At 43.1% G+C, this 27918-nt stretch overlaps 1 protein-coding gene across 7 annotated transcripts in view; it reads left to right on the forward strand.

Moving 5' to 3' along the window:
• UBE3C (ubiquitin protein ligase E3C) overlaps positions 1–27918 on the forward strand; it is a 117677-nt gene that overhangs the window by 51641 nt on the left and 38118 nt on the right. For 6 of the 7 annotated variants that reach the window (XM_019930243.3, XM_033863557.2, XM_004317443.4 and 3 more), the window contains 7 exons: positions 2386–2472; positions 7531–7688; positions 7841–8073; positions 15919–16023; positions 18018–18105; positions 18431–18528; positions 19553–19685. In XM_019930243.3, the coding sequence (XP_019785802.1) occupies positions 2386–2472; positions 7531–7688; positions 7841–8073; positions 15919–16023; positions 18018–18105; positions 18431–18528; positions 19553–19685 (902 nt within the window). The remainder of the gene's footprint in view (positions 1–2385; positions 2473–7530; positions 7689–7840; positions 8074–15918; positions 16024–18017; positions 18106–18430; positions 18529–19552; positions 19686–27918) is intronic. The other variant, XM_019930242.3, reaches the window with a different exon arrangement.

Here is a 27918-nt window from a genome sequence, read left to right on the forward strand (position 1 = left end):
TAGGTGAAAAACTGTCTTGTAAGAGAATGTATTGGGAGAACCCATTTTTGTTTACATCTGTCCACCGTGTCTGGATGGTTTATTCCAAGGTATTAACTGATTATTTTTGGGAAGATGGGATGAAATGTTGCTAAAGATCTTTTCCCTGTGTTGTTGTTGTTAAAGAAAAAAGAGCAAAGGAAACACCTACTTAGAGTACGTTGTTCCCCAGACCTCTGAGGTGCCAAGTGTTAGTATTTATATTCAACACAAATTTAAGAAATCGTGTCAGTAAAATTATACTAGATAGTACACTCTTTTAAAAGACCTTAATTTCTTAATTAAAGAGAAAGAAGGCAAGCAGATACTACCTTTTAGAATTCCTTCATGTTGAATGTTCATGTTTTTTATAGCTTTGTTTTTATTCTGTTTTCCATGGTTTATTTAATTGATCTCCTATGATTTATTGTGTTCTTACCATTTTTTGTTACTCCAATAATTTTTGTTTTAATTTCTCAACCTAATGAATTAGTATAGTGTTGTTACCATTTATTAAGTATGTACTTGTGACAAACATAACTCACTTTTGTAGAATCATCATATTTTTAAGCTGGAAAAGACCTTAGGATTGATGTAGCACAGTCCCCTCGTTTTCTCATAAAAACAGGTTGCTTTTGGTCTACATGACACTTGAAGAGTGGTTGGGCTAAATGATCTAATAGATTCTTTCTAGCCTAAGATTCATGATTCTAGGTAAATTTCACATATTCTTTTATGCTTCCACTATTTTTTAAATGATTATGCTTTTAATGCCATTTGAACATCTCAAAATGCACCACACTGAAATTGGATTGGATTTTTAAAAACCAGTACTCCATAATCACTGTTGTAGACACAGAAATTGCTAATGCTGAAGAACGTATCTGGTGTTTTTGATGGAATGCAGGAAAATAAGCAATTAAATTCGAGACTTTTAAATTGAAGAGTGACTTATTTATCTAAACCCTATTCCTTTCTCTTCCACTATGGGCATTTAAATTAATACACTTTTTGCAAAATTTAGTCTATTAAAATATTTTGTATTATACTCAGTACAGTTTACAGTAACTGTGGTAATTAACTCCATAGAGAATCGGGATACACACTGCATAGTGCTTTTATTTAGTCAGATCGTCCAGTTACTATTAATGGCCATTTCTCAGGAAAGGACCTGGGGGTGGTCTCAGGAGACCCCAGGGCTGGTGGTCGCGCTGTTGAGGAGACAGAGGCGCTCTCTCCTAGCTCCTCAGGAGCCTGGGGGCTGCTACGTGACAACTTTGGGGGTCAGACATCCCATAAAAAGTAGATAGGACTAGATGATACATGGGTATTAAAAACACGGGATCCTGTCCTCAGAACACTTTCATCTTCAGGTTTGCATTCCAGGATCGTTCCTTGTGCATTCTCTAATACCACAGTGAAAGCTTCTGTGCTCTTTAGTCCTGCTCGCTAACCAGCTTTGTCTTTGCCCTTCTACCTTCTTGTTCTTCTGAGATGGTTCTAAAGTAAGATCACATCCCTTTCTTAAAACCGTATTTTCCTACCATCCTAAACCTTTTTTACTGTGATGTAGTCTCATAAGTTTGAAATTTGATTTTTGACTCCTGCCCTTCTAAAATTACACTAGATAGTACCCTCTTTAAAAAAGAGTGTAAAAATGTTTTACACAGGTTTTTTCTCCTGATTATAACTTTGTGACTAAAAATTATATCCTATTACAAAAATGCAGTATACTAAGTAAAGCTAGTTTAAAGTTAAACTTGGTTACCCACAAAGTTCCTTAGCCTTTTTAATCAATTTGATATTATACAGGAGGGGTCTTTAAAGCCTTTAAAATATATTTTTAGATTTAAATTAGTTTTGAGATGTTAGTTAACATTAAAAAACACATTTTTATGTGTTTGTTTTAAAGGGGGGATGTTAAAATCAGTTAAATATTAAAATATTTTTAAATTATTTAATATAAAGATTATTAAAATATTTCTAAAATTTTAATGTGTCTTGGTAGTAATAATACATAATATTGTGATGCAGTAATGTGTTGTGATACGTACTCAGAGGGGCAGCAAACTCAGCTTGTGCTTGAAAACGGCCCATCCGGTTCTCTTTGGGGTTGGTCTCATAGGCACAGCTCAGGGCCCGCTTAGCTCCGTAACAGTAGACAGTGGCTCTCACAGTTGGGGTGCACGGACTAGTTCTCATTTGTACTCCTTAAGCAGCCTGCTGTAGGAAGGAAGTGATTTGTGGTGTTAATACAGATATTTTCTAAATTGTACATTATCTTCTGTTTATAGCTTTCTTCTTTTTGAAGAAGTATATTGAATGAATATTTGCTAACTCTTTCTTATTTCCCCTGTTCCTTTTTAGGCTTCTCTACAGTTTAGCCTTCAATGCCAGGTTTCTGAGACACCTTTGGTTTCTCATATCTTCTATGACAACACGGATGATCACAGGGTATGTGTTATACAGACTTAGAAATTGAGCTTAAGGACATGGAAAGTGGCGATCTAATAAAAAGCACTGTAAGAAGGTATTTTTGAGTACTGCTTATACTTAGCTTATTTCATATTAGAAGAAAAATTCTAGATGGTCTCAATTTCACAAAGTGAAAAAATTAATGCCTAAATTTACAGTTGTTTATCTGTGTATATTATTAAGAGTATGGCTTTATCTGAGGGTAACTTTGTTTTAAAAATCCTAGTCGCGACTTCCCTGATGGCCCAGTGGTTAAGACTCCTCTGCGGGTGGTGTGGGTTCAATCCCTGGTTGGGAACTACGATCCCGTGTGCTGCGTGGCACAGCCAAAAACAAACGAAAACAAAACTAGTCATGTTTTGAAAATCAGAAACTTGAAATTTCTTTGCTTCATATGTCTTTTCCCTGCTTTTGATAGTGAAAATATAGATTTGAAGCAAATTTACCGCCAATACAAACATTAAAACATATAAAGTATTGTAGAAATTGGTTTCTAAACCTTTTTGTTGAAATAATTTGATTTTTTATGTGAATCGTGTAACTTGAAAGCTAGAATCTTTAATATACATATTTATTGAATGCATAATATGTAGAGAATTTAATATTCAAAAATCCTTCACGGTAAATGGACGGAGGCCATTACCATGATGAATTTCTCCTGTCTGGGGTCGGAGCCAATCCTTTGGTACTGTAGTGTGAAAAGAAGTGTGTGACTCAGTTCACTGGAGACTCAGCTTCTGAAGTGCACTTGCACGCGGTGGAGGTCACAGCCAGCACCGTATTGCCTGCAGCCGTGAACCAGCCTGTCCTGGGAAGGAAAGCACTTCTTTGTTTTAGGGCCAGCCTTTGGAAAGAAGAGGGTTTCCGTTTTTTTAATATATATATATATATATATATACACACACACACACACACACACACACACACACATATAAAAAATATTATTTACTTATTTATTTATTTTTGGCTGCGTTGGGTCTTCGTTGCTGTGTGTGGGCTTTCTCTAGTTGTGGCGAGCGGGAGCTACCCTTCGTTGCGGTGCGCAGGCTTCTCATCGCTGTGGCTTCTCTTGTTGCAGAGCATGGACTCTAGGCACACGGGCTCAGTAGTTGTGGCGCATGGGGGCTCCGCAGCATGTGGGATCTTCCCAGACCAGGGCTCGAACCCGTGTCCCCTGCATCGGCAGGCAGATTCTTAACCACTGCGCCAGCAGGGAAGTCCTCCTTTCCTCTTTCAAACAAATTTTATATTCTTTTGAGACAAGAAACAGAAAGCCTTACTGGTGGGTGAGTTTGGGGTGTCCAGCATTTCACTGTGCATCCACCTGCAATCTCCCTTGGTCTGTGACACAGTACACGTGTGGCGCTCTTTGGGTCTCAAGCTTGTCACTGTGGTGTGTGGAGGACGAGATGGTCCCGTTGCAGCACCTTCGGGTGGGTCCCAGCCAGCCCTGTGCCAAAGGAGCCCAGGTCCAGTCCTCTTCCCACTGCTAGAGGAAGGGCAGGGTACTCATAGCGTAACTTTGAGTTACTTTCATGTTTTTCTCATGTAATTTTAATGCATCTTACATGACTGAAAGGAGTCTTGAATGACAGCACGGGAGCTGATGCAACGCAGAAGGGTGGAGCCATGTCTCTCGTCTCAACAGTGAGCGGCAGCAGTAGAGAGGAGAGAGAGATAACTGAAGGCCTAGAAAATATCTTTATATCCTGTGATTTTCAAATTAAGATGTAAGGTTTCTAGGTGTGTGTGTGTGTGTGTGTGTGTGTGTGTGTGTGTGTGTGTGTGTGTGTGTGTGTGTGTGTGTGTGTGTGTGTGTGTGTGTGTGTGTGTGTGGATTTCAAACACTTATGACTATGCCCGCCTTGGCATTCATGAATGACAGCTTTGTTTAGGGCAAAAAAAGATTGGGGATCACTGGAACGGGAAATTATCCTTGATCTCCAAGTGTCTCAGCTTAGCAGCAGCGGTCCCGCCCGGGCTCTGCCTGATGATTGCCTGTTTGTCTATGGCATTTGCCTCCTGGTGAGGAGATGGAGTCATGGTGTGTGAAAAAAAAATGAGATAGTATTGATTATATTAAATTACTAATATTATGTTAGTAAAGGTATACAAATTTTTAAAAACTCATTATTTCTTAAAAGCTCATTTGAGAATGAATTTCTTTGTAATTTAATTTATTAAAATAAGGTCCCTCAAGAAGCTTACAGTGTATTAACACATTCCTAATGTGTATCTCATCATATTTATTATCGGAATAAAATTAAGATGAAATGCCTGATTTTCCTGAAAATGGCGTGAAGCATAACTTGAAGATATCAGTGGTTTCCTAGCGGGACTTACGCAGCTGGGGCTCCTGAGCTTCAGGGAGCGTAAGGCTCTTGAGAGGAGTGTGTCGAAGTGTAGACTTCTCGGCCCCAGCCTGGGGCTTGGCTTCGGGGCCTGGGTTAGAAGCCCGGAGCTGTGGCCTCACGGGCCCCTCGGTGATGGGGATGCAGGTGAAGCTGAAGGAGCGTCTGGGCGGCTGGTTTCTGTTTTCTGATAGGCCTCCCTTTACCAAAACCTAACCTGAGGGTGTTTTGCCCTGCCACGGGCCTGCGTGGTGAGGCTGGTGTGGTTCGGTTATTGTCTTTAACTCACTAGGGCCTGTTTTGAGAATATCCTGCCCATTCCTTTTCACATTGGCTCCAGTGGTTAGTAGTACTTACAGTGGCCCTCTTAAAGCTTTTCAAGGCAAGAATGCATTCACTAGAAGCTTCTAGAGATGACGAGAAGCTCTTTCACTTCAGGGGGAGGGGGGCAGTTGCCCGGCCCCCTGTGGAAACCCCTGTTCTGAGGGTGTGTACAGAGGTGAGCGTTTGTCTGAGGTCTCGTCGGTGCCCCTAAGCCAGCCAACTCTCCGCGTCACGAGTCGGTGTCTTTCCTTTCATTACAGTAAATTGCGGACGTTTTGTTTGCACATAAGTCTTTGACCTGTGTTGAGAGGAGTATCTGGGTCAGTGTTGATGGCAGGAGCAGTCAGCAGGATCAGGAGACATGTTTCATTCCAGTCCCAGCTGGGTGAGGCCCCAGGCCACAGCTGACCCTTCTTGCCGGTCGCGCTTCCTGCCATTGGCGTGAACGTGGTTGATTCCTTCTGCTTACCTCACAGGGGGTTAAGGAGAACAAATAAACTAATGTTGCATAAGTGCCCTAATTTTTTTTTTTTTGCGGTTCGCGGGCCTCTCACTGTTGTGGCCTCTCCCGTCGCGGAGCACAGGCTCCGGACGCGCAGGCTCAGCGGCCATGGCTCACGGGCCCAGCCGCTCCGCGGCATGTGGGATCTCCCCGGACCGGGGCACGAACCCGCGTCCCCTGCATCGGCAGGCGGACTCTCAACCACTGCGCCACTAGGGAAGCCCTGCCCTAATCTCTTCTTAGGGAAGCAGTGTAAGAGTTTTACGCGTCCTGACATATACGTGCATAACTGACGCCGATGCTGAATTTACACCCAAGGACTATTGACGGGTCGCAGCTGAAAGCGGCTTTACTGTCCCCTTAGAGTCAGGAAATACTTTCTCCACATTGCAGCTGCTTAACTCGACCTGTGCCATGTCCCCCTAAATAGTGTGTGTGTGTCAGTATTATCCACTGTTTTTGTACTTCTGCTGTTAGTGACAAGGGAACTAAAAGATACAAACTATTAGTTTTACCAATATCAGCAAAACAAATGACCCTTTTGTTCTGCTGTGTGGATGGCACAGGGCTAGGCTTGGTGGGGGCGACCTGGGGGAGATGGGGGCTTCTGTCCTCTTGGGACTTGGCCACTGCTGTGCGATGCCCCAGGCACACAGCCTTTTTCTGTGGTCCCCAAGTTGACGAGGAGGGAAGACGGCGTGCTTGTCCCTCTGTGTCTGCCCTCACTGCACTTTTACTTTGCATGGATGGCTTTCTCTCAGCGTGGGACACTGGCCCGAGTGTGCTGCTCCTTGGCGGGAGCTGCACCCAGGCTGCACAGCCGGGCCCTGCGCTCCAGCCCCGGTGGTGGCATGCTGTCCCCTGAACTGTGCCCCGTGGATACCCTAGAGCTCCAGGTGGCTCATCCGAGCTGACCAAAGCCCCCAGCGAGGACAGCGCCTCAGGCAGGCCTCACCTCCTGCTCTGCTCGCCCATGTGACTTGGGGCAGTGGTAGGCCGGCCCCTGGGGAATTTGCGGCCGTGACTCCTCATCACATGTCGCCTCCTAGATAACTGGTTTGGGGAAAATTGATGTTCGAGGTGCAGGTGCGGATGGAGGAAGATGAGAGATCGATCTTGCCCACAAGGTCTGCGAACCCAGGACCGCCCGGACATACTGGAGAGGCCGCAGGGCTTTATCGCTGGGGAGGAGCTCACGGGGAGCCTCTGGGAGCTGAGTGTTCAGCAAGAGAAGGAAACGCATTTAACCAGGAGGGAGAAGTAAACGTGATAGCTGGCAGCTCTTGGGAGGGGAAAGAGACCAGCTCGCTTTAGAGCTGCGCCAGGCGGTCTCGGGACTCCTCGTAACAGTTACGGGGCTGGTAGGTGGAAACAAGGCCCAGTATCTAAAGGGGAGACAGCCTGAAGGTTCTAATTTGGGCTCAACATTTAACTGTTTTGAATGTTCCTAAATGTAAGTGGCTGGATAGATTTTTCATGAGACCAGACCCATCTGCCTTTGTAGAGGGGAAAGGGGGTGGTTTTCAGCATAAAAGTAAAGTGTGTGTCTTTAAGAGTGGCGTTACTTACTCTCTGTTCTTCCAGTGAACCTTGGGACCACTGGTTCGCTCTCAAATTACTAAGCTTATCCGGTTGAAGATAGTAGCAGTAACATTAATAAAGAGTGGTGGCTTGGTGTCCTATTCTTTAATTTATGGTATTTGTTAACCTGTATTGTTAGAATGACTTTGCCTCCCCTGGAAGTAGTTTAGTTGCTAATGTAAACGTTATTTTCCCTGATCATATTTGTCTGATGTCATGTCTTAATTTGTTCCCAAACTAAATCATTGTGGTTTTTTTCCTCCTTTTTCCCAATTCTAGGTCTATGGTACCATTGCTTCAGGTGATATCAAGGGGTTCTCCTATGTCTTTTGAAGATTCTAGTAGAATCATCCCACTCTTTTACCTTTTCAGCTCCTTGTTTAGTCATTCACTGATTTCCATACATGATAATGAATTCTTCGGTGATCCCATAGAAGGTAAGAATTTTGAGGAATTGGTTTGTTGCTGGGCCTCATGGCCTGTCCATTTTCATAGGTGATAGAAAAGTTTTAAGCCTTTTAAGTCTTTCAGTGTGTTAAGAAATGAAAAAAAACCCAAATGTGATAGGAACTTGGTTTATGTTTTCCAGTTGTAGGTCAGAGACAATCATCAATGATGCCTTTCACTTTAGAAGAGCTGATAATGCTGTCTCGATGCCTTCGAGATGCATGCTTAGGGATCATCAAGTTGGCTTATCCAGAAACAAAACCAGAAGTTCGAGAAGAATATATTATAGCCTTTCAGAGTATTGGCGTTACCACTAATTCTGAAATGCAGCAGTGTATACAGATGGAGCAGAAACGGTGGATCCAGCTGTTTAAGGTAACGAGTGTATGAAGAGCTTTGCTTACTGAGGTGAAGTAATGTGCAGGTCTTTAGAAGAACAGAAATAAGGTTTGCTTCAGGCATAACTGTTAGTCTGAAAAACTTTGAAGAAAAGTCATTTTCATTTTCCATTTGCCTCCTTCTAAAGCCTTGTTTTTACATTGTTACACGTATCTTTTCTAAATCGCCCCAGGTACTTCCAATGACAAGGTGATGTATAGTTAAATTTTTTTTAATGTTTTCAGTTTTATTTTTCACTAAAAAATCTCTTACAGATTTTATGTATTTAATCTTCTAAGAAATTGAGTAACAAAGGTAGAATAAGATCATTGACTTAATGCAAGTTGAATATAAATTATTTTAAAATATCTTCATTTTTAACCATGCAGAAAGAGAAGTTATGAGTTACTGTGGCTGGAATGTTGGCAGGAAACCACCACCACTGAGAATAGAACTACTGGGGCAGAAAAAAAGAAAAGAAAAAGGGTGCTTGACTTCCCATGAAATTTCTGCAGCAAACACATCTAGTCAGCTAAAATCGCTCATTAAAGGAGTGAGAGCAGAAGAAATGCATTTTCCAAATTGAATGCGAGATTTACAGTCCGTTTAATACTAGCGACCTCTCGCACGCTAATGTTCAGTTCGAGTCATCAGCTGTCCCTTTAGGTCTTTTATCACTGCTTTTGTCAAGCTATCTATTTAATTGAAAGAAGTTAATTGAATGAAAATGATCAACTAAGCTTGTATTAATATTGCTAATGGAACTTTCTTCTTGGCCATGTTTGGAGAAAGATGTCAAGCTAGACTTTAGGAAGGGCCCATTAATGCTTGCACTTAACCTGATGGGCTAATTACGGACTGCTTATTCATCCTAGGAGCACACGATAGGCTCTGTCCAGCCCATTCTGCCCGATTTTACAACACATTTCACTTATGAGCGCGAGCATTAGTAGCAGTGAGAGTAACTGATAATGTTTTGATTGCACTGAATACAGTGCTCATGCATCCCTGAATTTATAATTTGTGCAGATTGATGTAATATATGTTTGCACAATTTATTTTAATTACCTATCTCTGTATTTCTAAGTAAACTTTTAGGGTCACTTGTTGAGCCCTTTAATATATCCTTGCTTAAAGACTGACACTTCTGCATCTTTTCTAAGTTAAAAATAAGCTATATTGCCCATTTAAAACTTGTAATTCTTATGTAAGCTTTTCCTGGATAGGGGTATTAATGGTAGCATGTATGTTTTTCTTTTAAGTATTTAATTAAACTCTGGGATCTTTGTTAGTAAAACTTTCCATTATGTATGTTATCAGGTTTTGTGTACAGTATCAGATAATTTCATTATTTTATAGCACCTATACAGAATTTCATAATTTTCATGACAGGCTTATCTTTAGGACCCAGAAATGTCTGAATTCAATAATGCTGTATAGGGCTTCCCTGGTGGCGCAGTGGTTGAGAGTCCGCCTGCCGATGCAGGGGACATGGGTTCGTGCCCCGGTCCGGGAAGATCCCACATGCCGTGGAGTGGCTAGGCCCCTGCGCCATGGCCGCTGAGCCTGTGCGTCCAGAGCCTGTGCTCCGCAAGGAGAGAGGCCACAACAGTGAGAGGCCTGCGTACTGGAAAAATAATAATAATAATGCTGTATAAGGTGTTTTTTCCCTGGTCCTATTTTATTTTGCTTAACCATTAAATGAAAATTTTGTAGTGAATTTTTTCTTATGACTCATTACTACTTTATTAAGGATTGAGGGGTTTTTGTGGTTGGTTTTTTTTTTTTTTTTTAAAGAATTAGGGTAAAAATTCACCTTTTTTGGAACAAGATTGTTTTAGGTTTGAAATTGAGTTGTTATAAAGATCTTCTGAGTTTAGAACAGACTTGTTTGAAGACAAGTTTCTGAATGAGATTCCTGTTCTTTGAAAAAGATTTTTTTTTTTGTACTGCCTGCTATTGAGCTGAGCCCAGAAAACGAAACAAAACAAAATCAAGGCAAGTCTTTGAAAGGATTCAGCTGCTATTAGTTTTTCTTTTAAGAAAAAATTATCCTTAATATGAAATAATAAGAATTTAACCCTCAGTGGTTGCTATGTTTCAGACAATATTCTAAGGGCTTTACGTATATTAGTTCATGTAAAGCAGTAATTCTGTGAGGAGGATACTATGATTATCCCCATTTTGCAGATGAGGTCACATAGCTGGTAGATGATGGAGGCAGCATGTGAACTCAGCTGTTCCTCTCCACTGTCCCTCTGAAAAGTACGAAAATAAACGTTTAGCATTTTATGTATATTTCAGTGTCAGATTTTAGCTGAAGGATTCAAGGTAGAATCAACCAAAGAAAGTAGTAGCGTTTTGCCAGTGACTTCCTGCCTTCTGTTGATTCTGACAGAGCTGCACATGATGAGAGCCGACTCCTTCAACCACCAAAACCACTTTCATTTTTCAGCCTCCTGATGGCCCCTCTCAGACTGATTTCTGAGAGAGGCCCTGGGGGCTGGTCACAGAACACAGACTTTTAAGTGGATGGAGTCATCTTTCTTGTCACTGTAGGAATTGAGGTCAGTTTCCAAGCCCTGCATTGACACTGCTAAAACAGTTTATGCATTTATCAAATTTATAAACTCCTCTTGAAGTGTAATTTACAGCTATAATCGCTTTAGCCCTGTGAGGCGATGGGAGCCCCTGTTGGATTTGCCTTCTGTGTGCAGCTGCCAAGCTGAACTGGAGCCGCCTGAGAGAAGGGACTGGGAGGGAGGCCTCACACCTGCCTTGCCTGCGTGCGCCGGACAGACGGACACACAGGGCTGCAGTACGAGGGAGTTGCGCTTTCCTGGTGGTTGGTTTGCATTTTTCAGTTTTGAAAAGACTCTTTAAAAGAGTAAACCGTAAAAAAAAAAAAAAAAAAGAGTAAACCGTGAAAGCCACAGCAATGCCTCGTTGGAACGGAAACGTGCTGCTGTTAACCGTCGGTGTTGGCCAGTGAGGCGAACCCAGGCTCCCTTGGAGGTGGCAGAGCTGCCCCGTGTCCTTCTCTGTGTTTGACTTCAAGAAATAATTTTGTAGTGTTTTAAACATGCTGCAGAATACTTTGACTTTTAAAATACACCAACTTTAACAAATAGTCATGTTGACAGCAGGAATCCTTACACTTAATGACTTTTATAGGCTAGGGTGTCGTTACTGTCAGTATTTAAACACCCACTGTGTTTATCTGAGAACATTGGCTGCACCCTGTGCTGGGGAATCATAAATGAAGTCGGACAGAGTCCCTGTTCTTTGAGTATCACTATATAATGAAAAAGAGAAACTTTCAACTGATGATGTTGAGCTAGAACAAAGCTAAGAGTACGCAGGATGGAAAAAAGAACTGCTAAAGTCATTCTAAACTTTGGATTACACGAGGAAAATCGTCATTCTGGCCTTTTATGAGATGATAATCTTAAGAGCTGGTACTTTACTGGTTTTTCTTGTATTTCTTTTTTTTTTTTTCCGGTATGCGGGCCTCTCACTGCTGCGGCCTCTCCCGTTGCGGAGCACAGGCTCCGGACGCGCAGGCTCAGCGGCCATGGCTCACGGGCCCAGCCGCTCCATGGCATGTGGGATCTTCCCGGACCGGGGCACGAACCCGTGTCCCCTGCATTAGCAGGCAGACTCTCAACCACTGTGCCACCAGGGAAGCTCGTATTTCATTTTTTAAAAACATTTATTTATTTATTTTTGGCTGCGTTGGGTCTTTGTTGCTGTGCGTGGGCTTTCTCTAGTTGCGGTGAGTGGGGGCCACTCTTCGTTGTGGTGTGCAGGCTTCTCATTTGCAGTGGCTTCTCTTGTTGTGGAGCACGGGCTCTAGGCCTGCGGGCTTCAGTAGTTGTGGTGCGCGGGCTTAGTCGCTCCGTGGCATATGGGATCTTCCTGGACCAGGACTCGAACCCGTGTCCTTTGCATTGGCAGGAGGATTCTTAACGAGGGAAGCCCTGTATTTCATTTTTACATATTCTTCATTATGAAATCAAAATCGAAAAAATTCTTTATTGTATATTTATCACATCACACATTTACCACACTTAGGTACCCATAAATTATGTGCTGTGTCCTATGCTTTGTTTTGAAGTTTTAAAATAATTACCTAAGATGTTCGAACTTACATAACCAAATTTAAGACAAAAAGATTATTACAGTTGCCTTTCAAAATTTGGACTCTGTATTTTTTTGTTGCAGTAATAAAGCTAAGTATCAGTGGTCTCCATTCAGAAATACCACAGTTGAACATTTAAAGTCTTTAACTTGGACCGTTGTCAGGTGGGATTTTTATGAGTCATCTGTGTGCTTCTAATCAGTCATCTGCTTGGTCCTTTTAACATTGGGGTTAAGGGAAACCTGCTTGTAGGTGTCACCTGTTCTGTTTTTTGTTGTTTTTCTTTTGTCTGCGCGGCTTGTGGGATCTTAGTTCCCCGACCAGGGATTGAACCCTGGCCCTCAGCAGTGAAAGTGCAGAGTCCCAGTCCCTGGACTACCAGGGAATTCCCTGATATCACCTGTTTTTTATTTCAATGGCAGATAAACACACATAACAGTTTTGTGCATTTCTGAGTATTTGCTTCAGTAATTTTGTTAGTTTTTGAGTATTAAAGTTTACATCCAGCGCGGAAGAAGATGACATGGGAGACAAGAGTTAAACATATCATGTAAAATATAACACTAATATGGTTTATAACTGTTAAAGTCTGCCAGAACTGTGTACTGAGTGAGGGACATGTAGTTATCCCAGTGTCTGCTTGTTTGCTGTTTTATTTCATATTTCTTAACACACTGGTTCTCAAGTCTCACTGTGTTTCACGACCTCCTAGGGATCAGTTAACAATTATTGACGGGCTCACCTCAGGGGAACTAAGTTCAGTTGCTGTTGGTGGTGCCCCTTGGGGTGTTTGTCAGCAGGAGGTTCTGAAATGCAGCTGTGTTGACCCACAGGCCTGACCGTGTGGTGAATTCCCTTTGGGCAGATCTTAGTAACCTCTGATCTCAGTTTGCAGACTTGCACCCCAGGACTGAAGTTAATCCTGCCGGTCTCTTGGTGCTGGTCCTGTCTTCTGTAGTAGGCATGTCTGTGCGAGGAGATTTGATAAAATTAACTGAAAGAGAAACTGTCTTTTGATCTCAACACTGGGCGTCTGTATTGATCCAGTATAAAATCGTTACTTCAATTTTCTTTACCTGTGACACTCTTCAGTTTACGTGGTTTTTTAACAGTTACCTATGTAAACTTTGCTTTTTCAGTACTAAATATTCCTAACAGTTTGTGATACTGAAAATGAATGCAGAGGAAGGGAATGTGTTTAAAGGTGTTCTGAAATCACAGAATGGATCCAGTTAAAATTTTCATGGTTACTAAAAATTTGTGTTTTTCTCTAAAACTTAGAAGAAAACTGGTTTAAAGGAGAAGAATGCTCTTAGGGGATCTGACATTTCTAAACTATTTGGGGAATTGGTCCAGGGCTCATATTGCCAGAATTAACACGTTAAAGATATGTGTCACCCAGTTAGATTTGGATTTCAGATAAACAGCAAATGCATTTTAGATACAAGTATGTCCTGTGAAATATTTTGGATACATTTATGCTTTTTAAAAACAATATTTGAGACATACTTTGAATAAAGCAATATTTGGGTCATATTTATACTAAAAAATTCATTTGACGTTTATCTGGAATTCAGCTTTGTCTAGGTGTCCTGTATTTTCTCTGGGAGTCCTAGAGACTGCATATATTGAAACTTTATAATGTTTCATTTCACAGTAATTTAAAAGAGGAATGTAAATTATGGCATTAATTACCTCTTAGATAGTTTGATAATGTTTGTGACCTATAGAAAAGAAATGTCCTCATCAGCATAGATCGGATCGTGGTGAATACCGGGAGGTGGATGACAGCCTGCTCCTGGGGGTTAGGCACCTGTGAACTTGAGCGTGTGCAGTGGGGATGGTGTCAAGAGTCTGGGGGGTGTGAGAGCCATGAGTTAATGGGTGCAATTGAACAAACACACGTAAGTGTTTGTCAGAAAGCACGTCTTTTGTCAACAGCTGTGGTGTGTTGTGGGTAAATTTCAGCACAATGTCTGTTAAATCCACATTTACTCAAAATACCGACGTAATTGGTTAGGTAAAAGGAGAGATAAGACAAAATGTGCGTCCTGCCACAAGCCTGTGCTTCACTCTCCACTGTTGAAAGAGCATCTCTTGGTGCGAGCTGTGTGGACCCGACGGAGTTTGTCTCAGACCCAGAGAGCACATGGAATGAACTTACTGGGATCTCGTCTTTTCTTCTGAAGAGCAGTACCGAGAGACTTCCCAGAGTTGGTGCCGTAGGTCAATGGCCTTACTCTGTTTATGACCAGCGGTTAACCAGATAGAACCAAAGACTAGGCCTTTCTCAGTCTACCACAGCTGCACTTAAAATCAGTCATCGTAAAACATTGCATGTGTGTAAGCTGACCCCTGAGCAACTGATTGCTTACCTATGCTAGTTTCTGCTGATTCGAAAAGGACAGTACCATAGTATTACAGTAGGCTTTAAAATACCACGAGGTAGACGTCACAGCTAAATTGGCAAGATATATCCACCAGTGTACAAGCTGTGTTCTAGATCTTGAGAGGTTTTTGCTAATGTGGTTTTGTCTGGATGGCCAAACCGCTCAAGCATTACTTTTTCTCTGTCACTGGGCAGATCATCCAACCAGTGTTGGTGTCATAGTGGCCTGAGATATCAACCAAGGACCCTTTCTTACCCACTTTCGTTGGACACACAATGACATTTCCTAGTTCTTTATTCAAATTATATTTTACTGAATTAGAGGCAATGTGTACAGAAAGCCTGGCTGACTTTTTCAGAAAATACCATCATAGTCATTAACTTCATAGTAGTTGTCTGATCAACTCCTGGTTGTAAAGGTTTAAAACTTTGGTTTTACAACTTTGTGTTGGTTTATCTTTGTTTATTACAAAACACATTTCTATTTAATGTATAACTTCATGTCTTTTTTAAATAGACAGTACCATTAAGATCTCTTTAATCGTACATCACAGAATTTATTATACAATCGTCCACCATCAGGTACCTAGTAGTTTCTAGGTAGGTACTTGGGTTCTGTTCATGGGGGGCTTACCGCACAGCCAGAGAGGGAAAACAGCAGTGAAGGACTAGGCTGTGATAATGCGGTGGGGGGGGGGGGTAGCCAGAGCGTGCGGGGAGGCTTTCTGAAGGACGTTACGCTGAGTTTGCGTGGAATTGCACTGGGACGCAGACCTAATTCCAGAGGCTTGTGTAAGGGAAATACTGAAATGATCTTTCTTTTTGGAAGGTTGACAGGTGTGTCTAGGACACTGCTTCTCACCCCCCACCCCTCTCCCGCTGCCAGCAGCCTTGAATAGAGTGTTTTTCAGAAAAATAAGAAATGTGTTTTACCTTAGGGAAATTGCTGTACTTGGAGATGTCTTTTATTATAGCTCAAATGGGCTAATAGGTTTCCCCATTTGTGTTTTAAAACTTAATTACTGCCTCCCTTGCAGTTTTTAAGAAATCAGCCCTTGCACACATTTGTGTTAATAATTTTTCTCTTTGCCGGTAGATATTAACCGCTTTGTACCTAAAGCTAACTCCAGTAATCACAGAACGAGGTGCTTTTCTGCAGACAGACCTGGTGGCGGTCTAGCCAGCTCTTCACCACGGAAGCCCGCGTCCTCGGGCACGGAGGTGAAGCGGTGCCGTGGCCTCTCACTCCTGACCGGAAGTGTTGCCGTAGTTCCCGAGCCTGCGTGTGACGTGTTCCTGTTCTCCCTCTCAGGTTATCACCAACCTAGTGAAAATGTTGAAGTCCAGAGACGCGAGGAGAAAGTTTTGTCCTCCCAATCACTGGCTGTCAGAGCAAGAAGATATTAAAGCAGATAAGGTGTCATTTTTAAATCTTCTAAATATTTTTCATTAAACGTATTTTTTCAGCTTTTATCTTTTGGGGGAGAAGAATAAATCCTTTAAAGTTGTTTAACTTATTATGTAACTAAACATTAACAGTAAACTTTTGTGTTACTAACTCTTAGGTCACCTAGTAGAACGTAGAGCAATATCGTTGGCTCCCACATGCATCCTGCATTTGTTGTTAATCCTAATTTGCTCTTAACCACAAAGTATATTGAAGCATAATGGGGTTTTGGGGGGTTGAAAAAAAATTTTTGCTTTTATTGTTATTTTCAGTATATATTTAGTACTTAAGAGGTGGAACTTATTTCTGGTTTTCTAAAGGGACAGAGAGAAATGTGAATATTACTAAGATCTAGATCTAAAGTAGATTAAATAGTATAATCTATTTCAAAATAAATTAAGATAACATTAACAAAGGACACGAGGTGTTTTCATTGTTGTTTGTCAGAGAAACGCATGACTGGATTCATCTCAGAAACTTGAGGCTGGGGGCACCGGGTGGTGGGTACGGAGCAAACAAGATCACAGAGATGTTAAAGAAAACAGGGCTGTTTTAGAAGCATCGCTTTGTCCGCATGGAGTATTGTCTCTTTGAGTTAAGCATGTGGCTTGAGCTCTGCCCACTGGCCAGGCTGAGATGCTGTGGCAGGTCCTGTAGCAGTGCAAGCCTCTGGGGCCCATGTTGGGGTTTCTGAACATTTCCCACCGAAAAGAAAGGGTCCTCGGCACAGTGGTTCGTGGTAGGTCCAGGGAGGAAGTGCGCGAGACGGTGGCGTGTTCTTTCACCTGAGAGCGGGGGCCACGGGAGATTGTGTGAGGGCCGGGGGCCGCCTCAAAGGGCTTTAGCAGCCAGAGGTGGAGGCGAGCGCCAGCAGCATAGGTGCAGAGGACTAACCGTCAAGTGTGTTTGAATCTGTGAGTTCATAAGGATGCTAAAAAGAAGAACTTCATTCGCCATCTTTGTGGGATGCAGAGGAACCACCCTCGTTTTAAACACTGGTAGGAAGAAGGAAGTCATCACACCTTTAGCCCGCCTTTCCTTTGTGAACTGTTCGTGGGCTAACCGTGGGGTCGATGCTGTGAGAGCCTTCTCGACGTGGCAGTGTTCCAGCTGACAGCACGTGAAGACGGTGTCTAGCCTGCCTGCTCTGATGAAGTTCGGTGTCGGCCCCCCGCTGAAGTACAGTGGAGACGTGGGCCGGAGGCCTGGGGGACGAGGGTCTGTGCTGCTGCTGTGCTCCAGGGAGACTGTCAGCTGAGCCAAGCAGTGTGTCTGGTGCCTGTTGACAGTTGGCTGCTATTTTCCCACCAGTTCCTGCTCTCATCACTGACCTGCGACCAGCGGTGCCGAGCACGCGTGCCTCTCGAGGAGAGAACACCGTCCACCTCCGAAGTGGTTCTCCCGGAGACCAAGCCTGGTGAAACTTCCAGATGTAACGACAAATTTATAGGAAATGGAGGGGCTAGAAGTACATGCTGACACCATGATGCTGCAATTAGCAAAATCCACACAATGGGGAAGATTACGGGACAAATGCTTCTGCTTCCTCATCAAAGGCACAAGGGCAGAAATGAGGGCTGAAGGGACCTGACAGATGAAAAGGATTCAGAGACAGTACACACTATACCAGCCTTATTTGGATGCTCATTCAGACAATTTTTTAAAAAATTATGAGAGTGAATATTTGGTAATAGTGAGAAATTAATTTTTTAAGGGTGATGTGGTTTTCTTCATAAAGCAGTCATATTATGATGATTTACTATGTCCAGATATTATACATCGTTGACTAGAGCACCAGCATAGGAGAGAGGTTATGAAGAGGTCTCCTGAAAAGGACAGGAGGTGGGAGAGAGGGACGCAACTAAATAAATGTGAAACACCGGTGCAGCTCGAATGAGGCAGGGTAGGCGTGTGTGCTGGGACACAGGGAAGGGCTGACTAAGCAGGGTGTCTGGTCCCCACAGGTCACCCAGCTCTACGTCCCGGCGTCCAGAAGTGCTTGGAGGTTCAGGCGAATGGGGAGGATCGGCCCCCTGCGGTCCACCCTGGACGGTGAGCTCCCTGGGACCTCGTCGCTCTTCTAACTCGTGTTTACTGAGGTGTAGTTCACGTACTGTGAAGTTCGCTCTTTAGTCTGCTGGTCTGTGATTTTTGACCATGATCGGCCAGGTAGAGGAGTTTCATCGTTCCAGAAAACACCTCATGCCTTGTAGCCAGCTCCTTACCCTGGCCCCTGCAACCACAGGTTGGGTTTTTTGTCCCTGTATATAGTTCAGCTTTTTCCAGAATGTCTTTAAATTGAACCATACAGAGTGTAGCCTTGTGAGTCTGGAAAGGAAGGTACACACAGTAACGAAGGTTTTAAACTGTGTTGCAGTAGGTCTGGAGTCCCCGCCACTGTCTGTGTCTGAGGAAAGACAGCTCGCCATCCTAACAGAGTTGCCCTTTGTGGTTCCGTTTGAGGAGCGAGTAAAGGTATGGAATTTGGTTTCTTTTCATGTGTTTTGTGGTTATTTCTATCATCTCAGAGTTAAAAAGTAACACCAGGCTTCCCTGGTGGCGCAGTGGTTGAGAGTCCACCTGCCGATGCAGGCAGGGGATGCGGGTTCGTGCCCCAGTCTGGGAAGATCCCACATGCCGCAGAGCGCCTGGGCCCGTGAGCCATGGCCGCTGAGCCTGCGCATCCGGAGCCTGTGCTCCGCAACAGGAGAGGCCACAACAGTGAGAGGCCCGCGTACCGCAAAAAAAAAAAAAAAAAAAAAAAAAGTAACACCAATGGAAAAAATCTCTATAAAGTTGCCTAGTGCCTATCTCGTTAAATAATTTATGTTTTTCTTATTAGATTGTTAATAGTTGACCATGATTTATAAAAGCATAATCCAATCAAATACCTCTTGAAAAAATGTTTTGTTTGTATTCACCAACTTATTTAGCAATTTCTAAAAACTACTACACTTCTGGCTTCAAGAGGGTGTTTTTTAGGTCTGCCCACTCTTTTCACAGGATGAACATTTAAAGCTATTGACATTTCTTCATTAAAATACATACACACTCACGTATACACATGGTGTTGCATAATTCCTGAGTGCCCTCTACTGGATTTTTAGCATAAAAAAAATTACTTGAATTTTATCACCATAGAGATATTCCTACTAATATTAATGTACAGCTTTCCAAAGCTACTCTTCTTCCTGCCACCATCTGGAGTTTTATAAAAGGTTTCCAAAAGGAAATATTGAAAATATGACATAGCATGGGATTTTTAAAATTTGTTGTAAAGTGGGGAAAAGGAACAATATTACAAATATATAACTAGTGCACGTTCACTGATAAGGCATAAAATCAGTATCTGATACCTTGGCCTTTAAAATTTGTTTCAGAGTTTATGGAGATACAGAAGGTAAAGTGAAGGTTTATTTTGCGGTTTTTCCTTTTGGTTGCTTATGTTTATAACGAAAAATCTGTTGTTTTCAAGTAACCTTATCATTTCCCCTCTTAGATCTTTCAAAGGTTGATTTATGCAGATAAGCAAGAAGTTCAAGGAGACGGTCCATTTCTGGATGGAATTAATGTCACAATAAGAAGAAATTATATTTATGAAGATGCTTATGACAAACTTTCCCCAGAAAATGGTATATATGATTCTCTCTGTATGTGCACCTGTGGCAGTGGGAGGCTGGGGGACTACAGAAAAGGGTGATCATTAGACAATTAGTGTTGATTATCTTGTTCTGTAATGACTGTTCAAAACAAATGTAGTAGGTCAAAATTGGGGGATGTATATTATCAAATAATAATTCTAAGATTAACAAATAATTATTGCTCCAGAAGCCTTTCAAATATTCATTTGTTTTTTTAAGGAAAGAGCTTTTCTTTCCCCCAAATGTCTGTCTAAAATTTAGTTGACAAAAAAGCTATGATTCTAAAAATGTCGTATATAACAGGCTATTTATGTAAACATCATAAATTGTAAGCCAAGTTAAATACACTAATATAAACACCATTGCAATCCAAATTTCTTTATCAAAGGTTAAGTGTGCTTCAATGACACTGCTATTAGATAAAAGAGAATTATATTGTAACAATAATTGGGACAGCATTTAGAGGTCAGTGACACATTTTGTCTTATGTTAATCTTTGACACCCAGTGTTAAAAGTTTTAGTGTTATTAATATATATATTAATAATTTTAACTTCACAATATGGTACCTGTGATATTACATTAAATCGGTGTTATATCAATGCAGGTATTAAAAACGAAAGCCTGGCAGGCTCCAGCTCACATCTTTGGGAGGTGCTGGCAGGTTGTCAGATACAGAATAACGGTTGCCTTTTCTTCCAGGGGAGTAATTTCATTTTCTTCTAGGAAAGCAAAACCTCTCATTTTGAATACTTTTCTTTCATATTGTGGAACAGTGGAGGAACGCTAACGTCACTTGTTCCCTTACTCTGTTCCAGGTTTTGTGTGCAGAATTTTTGTCTTTAACCCAGCTTAGTTTGGTCGTTTAATCTGTGCCATTGCCCTCTGAGGTCAAGTATCAGAGACTGAGACAGAGTTTTAACTCAAGTCTGACACAGGCTGTGAGCTCTCCTCTATCCCAGGTTACTGTTGCCTAGGATGTCGTGCTTTCAAAACTTTTTGTATGAGTGGGGCAGATATCGGGTATTCTGACACCTAGTCTAACATATTTTTGGGGGAAAAAAAAGTTCTCCCTCCTTTGGGATCTACAGTCCTTCATAATCAATTATAGTAGCCGTTGTATTGTGTTATGTGTTACTGTGTTAGCAGTTTCTGTCTCTGTGTCTCCCACTTGACTGAGGCCCTCACGGTTTAAGATGGGATCCTGAATCCTTGTTCCTCCCACCCAGCTAGCTAGTGCTCAGTAGGTGTTCGTTGAATTTGTGATTGAAAACAAGAAAGACAAGAGCTCTGACGGAGTCGTAAGTTGGCAGACGGCTGGCATCTTCAGAGAAGAGCTGAGATGTGCTTGATGCTGGAGGGCTTCCTCAGATGCAGGGCGTGAGCCAGGTCTTGGGAGCCGTGTCTCCCAGGCTGGGTCACCGCGAAGGGCGTGGACGTTCACAGCCGACCTGGTTCTGCACCTGGTGGGCTTGGGCTTCCTGCAGGTCCTGCTTCCTGCAGGCTAGTGTGTGTCCGCGAGCTCTTCAGCCAAAATGAGAACATGTGCTTAGCAGCGATTTTCAGTTAACTTTATTTCATGGAGATTAAGACGTTACTGCTCAGTGATAACAAGCCCCAAATTTCCTAATGAATCCTTAAGCTTAAAAATGATGTAAAAGTTCATCACACTCCAGCTCTCTAGTTGTGCAGGCTGATAATCTCATTGAGTTTAAAGATTTTGGAAGAATCTTACAATATTTATGTTATGATGCCTTAAATCTTTACGAGTGTTCTCTTGGTCAGGCCTTCTTAATAAGAATTTTTAAACCATATGTCAAAATCGTTTGGTATTTTGCTATGCAAATTATAAAATTAAATATCATCTCAGAATATTTAATTTACTTACGGAAAATTGGTTTGAAGTGCTTCGTTGACTGATCATTTACATATAATCAATTAATAGGGTTATTCCATACATCATCTAGTCATTAAAGCAGGTCCATTCTTTATGGGCTCTTATATCTCGTATCATCTCAGAACAGTTTTCTAAAGTGTGGGTTTCGCCCCATCTGGCAAGTGAACTGACCTGGTGGAGCTCAGAGAAGTTGAGTGACTTCTTTTTGCAGTAGGGAGCTAAGCAAGCAGAGTGGCACAGGTCCTGGCACGGTGATGCCACGCACGCACTCTCCACCGTGCCTCCACCCGGCAGCACTTTACCTGGGGGAGAGCGTGGCTTGTTCATCTCTCCTTGTGGTGACTATGGAGAAGGGACCGTGTTTGCTCTCAGGAGTGTTGTGAGGGTTAACGTCTCGGTGAGCTCTTGGTGTCATCCATTGTCTGGGATGAGATTTGCTAGAGCTGTCGGCGCTGAGCTGTTCTGGACTCCGTTCCTGAGAGCCTCACTTGTGCTCTTGTGTGTTGGTTCGTTGGATTCTGTCTTGCTTAATGGGCAGGGTTTATTACGTTGTTTTTCTGAAGAAGAAGTGATAATAGGGTAAAATCAAAGTACAGTTGACCCTTGAACAATGCAGGTTTGAACTGTGCGGGTCCACTTACGCAGATTTTTTTCAAGAAATATATTGCCAAACTTTTTGGAGATTTATAACAATTAGAAAAAACTTGCAGATAAACTGCGTAACCTAGAAATACTGAAAAAATTAAGAAAAAGGTATGTCATGAGTGCATAAAATATACGTATTGATAGATACTAGTCTGTTTTATCATTTACTGTCAGAAGCATACACAGATCTATTATAAGAAGTTAAAGTTTATCAGAACTTACAGAAACACTTGCAGACGGTGTGTGGCGCCCTTCACAGTTAGGAGAAATGTAAGCAAACATGCAGGTGCCTGTAGCGCACGCTGTCCTGCTTTAACGATCTCTTAGCCGCCTCCCGTTGCTCCTGCGCTGAGTTCAGTGTGGTGTGGACCCCCTTGAGACAAGCGTGACCCTCATCACCTCCGCCTGAGCACACGTCCCCTCCAGGAAACCGCGAACCCAGTAAAAAGTGATGGCTCGTGGTTCTTGTGTATTTTCCCTTGTGTCTAGTGCAACCCTGTGAACCTTAGCGAACACGGGGGACCAACACAAAGTGCTGCAAGTGATGCTGGACGTGCTCCCAAGAAGCAGAGAAAAGGCGTGACGTTACGAGAAAATGTTGGGCTGTTTGATGTGTACCTGCAGCTCTGGTTACTGCCACTTCAAGACAAATGAATCCACCGTGAGGACTGTTGTAAAAAATAAAAAATAAGAAAAGGAAATTTGTGAAGCTGTGGCAGCAGCTACACCAGCAGCACAAAACCCTTGTACTTTTGGTGACGTACCTTTTTATTTCATATTGAAAATGCGTGCAGGATTGCTGTAAGAAAGGCATGTCTATAGACTCCAATATGATTTGAGGAAAAGTAGTCTTTCTATATGACTTTTTTCTTCTATACGTGTTTTATTCTCTAAATGTTTAATTTCCAATGACATTGATGTCATTGAAAATTAGTAAGAAACTGTGATGTATTATTTTCATAACATAATATTTTAAGTTTACATATTTTATTTATACAAAAGCCAGATATGTTTTCAGTTAATTTACTTTTTCTAAAAAATTTTCAAAGTCAGAAAATATATCCATATGTTTTGTTAAAGGTTTGCATTTCCCTTACATACTTTCAAATTTACTTTCTCTTACTGGTCGTCAAAAAAGAATAAACCATCTAATAACCATGTTGCTTTAAAAATTGTCAAGGGGCTTCCCTGGTGGCGCAGTGGTTGAGAGTCCGCCTGCCGATGCAGGGGACGCAGGTTCGTGCCCCGGTCCGGGAGGATCCCACATGCCGTGGGGCGGCTGGGCCCGTGAGCCATGGCCGCTGCGCCGGCGTGTCCGGAGCCTGTGCTCCGCAGCGGGAGAGGCCACAACAGTGAGAGGCCCGCGTACCGCAAAAAAAAAAAAAATTGTCAAGAGTTTTCAGGAGAGCCTAAAAATTGTCAAGAGAGCCCTAAAATTTATTTCCAGTTTGTTCAAAATAGTGTGTTATACTGCTACTTCGTATCTTATATGACAACTTAAAGCAAAAGGAAGGTGAAGGATCAAAAGCTGAAGAATTTAATGCCAGCAAAGGATGTTTTGATAATTTTAGGAAGAAGTGTGGCTTTAAAATTGTCAAGATAACAGCAGAAACAGCATCTGCCCACCAACAGGCAGCAGATGAGCTCCCAGACGCTGTTAAGAAAATCGTTGAGGAGAAGGGACATCTGCCTGAACAGGTTTTTAATGCAGGCGAAAGTGCCCCATTCTGGGGAAAATCTGCCACAGAGGACATTTTTTAGTGAGGAGGAGAAGTGAGCACCAGTATTTAAGCAGGAGGGGCGGGAGTGCAGCTGGGTGTATGGGCAGGACTGCCCTCATCTAGAGAGCTGCTCACCCCAGCCTCTAGGGGAAAGGTAAGCACCAGCTGTCTGTCTTTGGTTGGACAACAAGAAGGCCTGGGCAGTGAGAGCCCTTTTTCTGGATTGGTTCCATCGGTGCCTTGTCCTTGACCTCAGGAAGCGCCTTGTTGGCAAGGGATGGCCTTTACAGCTCTTTCGATATTGGCAATGTACGTAGCCACCCAGAAACCCATGAGTTCAACACCAAAGGCATAGAAGTGGTCTGCTGGCTCACAAAACACATCTCTAATTCAGCCTCTAGATCAGGGGGCCGTAGGGACCTTTCAGGCTCATTACACATGGTGCTCCACGGAAAGGCTTGTCAACTTGGTGTCAGAGAACCCAGCAGAGAGAACATCGTGAGAGTCTCCTCCCATTGGTGATGCCATAGCTGTTATAGAAAGAGCCGTGAAAGCCGCCACGCCAGCAACAGCACAGTCCTGCTGGGGAAAAGGGTCCAGATGCTGCGCATCGCTTCACAGGATCTACGTCGGAGCCAATCAAGGAAATCGCGAAAGAGATTGTAAATATGGTAAAAAAAAAAAAGGTGGGGTGGGCTTTCAAAATACGGATCTTGGAGAAAAAAGGCAAGAGCTAGTAGGCACCAGGTGAGAGGAGCTGACAGAAGACGAATGGGTGGAGATGAGAGCCTCTGAACCACAGCCAGTGACGAGGACAGGATGCCGAAGAAGAGCACCTGGCGGCAAGCAGGCCACCTGGCGGGAGGGTTCTGATTGCTCGACGTCGCTCCTGACTTTTACGCCTTGGACCCTTCTGTGATGTGGGCACTGGAACTAAAGCAAACAGTGGAAGAAGGAGTGGTTCCGTATAGAAACAGTTCTAGAGAAATAAAAGAGCAAAAAAGTCAGGCAGAAATTATGATCTGTTCCCGTAAAGTCACAGCAAACGTGCCTGCCCCCCCTGCCTCCCCTTCCACCTCCCCCGCAACGCCTCCTCCTCGGCCTAATCACCGCGAGGACGAGGACGAAGGCCTTTGTGCTGATCCACTCCCACTTCGCAGTGAGCAGCTTAGCTCTTGTGTGTGTGAGTGTCTTCCTGGGAAAGTCTAAGAACCGTGTGAGACATTTCTGTGTCATCATCATCGTGGCCCAGGTGTTCATTGTGTAGACAGATGACAGTTCATCGTGTGCGGGACTTGTACTGAAGTGGACAGCCCGTGCTTACATAAGTGCAAAGTGAGCGATGCTAACTGTAAAATTAACGATGTGATAGCTTTCTTACTCTCAAAACATTGCTTTCAAAGTAACGTTACCGTACAGTATGCCTCCCTCTCTCTTGTAATTGGAGAAACTGCTTATCGGCCTATCATCACAGGTAAGTGATTTTTAAAAACGGGTAACAATGCTACCAATACTGTATCATGGATCTGACTAATGGCGTATGCCATAAACATGCTGTAAGGGTTCATTCCTTAGTGTGTAGGCTAGGCTACCGTAAACAGTCATATTCTTATCACTTTTTTTTTTTTTTTTTTTTTTGGGGTACGCGGGCCTCTCACTGTTGTGGCCTCTCCCGTTGCGGAGCACAGGCTCCGGACGCGCAGGCCCAGCAGCCATGGCTCACGGGCCCAGCCGCTCCACGGCATGTGGGATCTTCCCGGACCGGGGCACGAACCCGTGTCCCCTGCATCGGCAGGCAGACTCTCAACCACTGCGCCACCAGGGAAGCCCAACAGTCATATTCTTGACGCTTTGTTACCAGTGCACGAATCGTTATACCTGTAAACAAATAGGAATTTCGTTTTCACGTTATCTTTTCATTTTCAATGTCTAGTGTTAGTAATGTGTATAACATCTACAGTGTTCTGTATCGTGTAAGACAGTGTTGGTGTAGGTACTGACAGCCAGGCGATTCATCTTGAAAGCAGATGATGTAAACTTGACATGTCAATAAATACAGTACAGTACTGTGAATGTATTTTCTCTTCCTTATGATTTTCTTAATAACATTTTCCTTTTCCTAGCTCACTTTATTGTAAGAGTAGAGTATATAATATGTATACCATACAAAATATGTGTTAATCGACGGTTTATGTTGTCGGTAAGGCTTCTGGTCAACGGTGGGCTATTAGTAGTTAAGTTTTGGGGGAGTCACAAGTTACAACTGTGTGTGGGCCCCTAAGCTCTGAATTCTTCAAGGGTCAACTGTAATAGACGACTTAGGTCCCCCCACCCCACCCTTACTGTGTAAGTAGATACTTTTAATCTGTCTTTTGAATCAAGTAGTGGCAAGATACCTAGAAGACTAGATTTGCTTCTAAAAATATGGTGCTATTGTATATTGCTGTTTACAGAAATGAGCTTCAGGGAACCACAGAATCTCAGTTCTGGCCACAATTGAGGAAGTGACGTCTGTGAGTGGCTGTGGAGCCTCTGAGATACAAAGACCCGCCCCCCGCCCCCCACTTCCCCCCCCCCCCCCCCCCCCCGCAGAAGATTAGTGCTGCGGTTTGAATGAGGGTTAGTGGTTTGGATGAGGGTTAGTGGTTTGGATGAGAGGGTTAGCGGTTTGGATGAGGGTTAGTGGTTTGGATGAGAGGGTTAGCGGTTTGGATGAGGGTTAGCGGTTTGGATGAGAGGGTTAGCGGTTTGGATGAGGGTTAGCGGTTTGGATGAGAGGGTTAGCGGTTTGGATGAGAGGGTTAGCGGTTTGGATGAGAGGGTTAGCGGTTTGGATGAGAGGGTTAGCGGTTTGGATGAGGGTTAGTGGTTTGGATGAGAGGGTTAGTGGTTTGGATGAGAGGGTTAGCGGTTTGGATGAGAGGGTTAGTGGTTTGGATGAGAGGGTTAGTGGTTTGGATGAGGGTTAGCGGTTTGGATGAGGGTTAGCGGTTTGGGTGAGAGGGTAAGCGGTTTGGGTGAGGGGGTTAGTGGTTTGGATGAGGGTTAGCGGGCGGGCCTTGGAGCACCACCGCTTACAGAGTGTTTACACTTTGAATTTTTCAGAAACCTGCTGCTGCTAACTGTTGACATTCAGTTTGAGAAATACTGTACATGACAAATAAATGCTTGTAGTTTATCCTGAAAACTGAGTGTTGAGAAGATATATGTAAAGGTCACAGAGAACCAACTGTGTTTCGTGTTGCATCCGCGGTTATCTGCTTAGAATTCTTCCTGCCTTTTACCTAGGCCTTGAGGGTGAACATGCTTGGTAATTGTATTGATCAAAATAGATGCAAATAACGTTGTTTGTGGAATTTAATCATCATTGAAAAGCATGTTCTTCATTTAAATGTAGTTAAATTTTAGAAATAAAAGAATGTGTTTTAGTAGAAAAGAACCTATGCTTTGTAGGTAATAGACATGTTTTAAAATTACAGTACTACCCTTTACAATATTAGCTGTATGTCCTTGGGTAAATCATTCGGCCTTCCCTGTCCTTGGATTTCTCACGCGAGAATGGGGATTATTCTTAACCCAGAGGTTGTTAAAGGGTTGGAAGTGATTAATGTATGTGAAATTCCTGGCGTGAGTTCTGCCAGCTCGGGGTAGACGTCAGCGGTGGTTATTCCCTCACAAGCACGAGCGCAAGAGGGCGCTGCTGCCGCCTCTGGTCGGGTTTGTTTACTCCTGCACTGCCCTAGAGGAGAGCTCGCCAGGCACAGCTTTTGTCCCTGTGGCAGGATGGGTGGGCGGCCCTCTCCTGTGCAGGCGCCGTGGGCCTCAGTCCACACGTTAAACTGTCGGCCCTGTTTGAAGGGTAGTATAGAATATTCACACCCCAGGTCCTGTGACCTCAGTACTGACACTCGCACATCACAGTGCTGGGGTTCAGCTGAACCGACATTCTGCTAAACCCCTTT

Source organism: Tursiops truncatus, chromosome 9 (genome assembly GCF_011762595.2).
Source record: "Tursiops truncatus isolate mTurTru1 chromosome 9, mTurTru1.mat.Y, whole genome shotgun sequence".
Lineage (NCBI taxonomy): Eukaryota > Metazoa > Chordata > Mammalia > Artiodactyla > Delphinidae > Tursiops > Tursiops truncatus.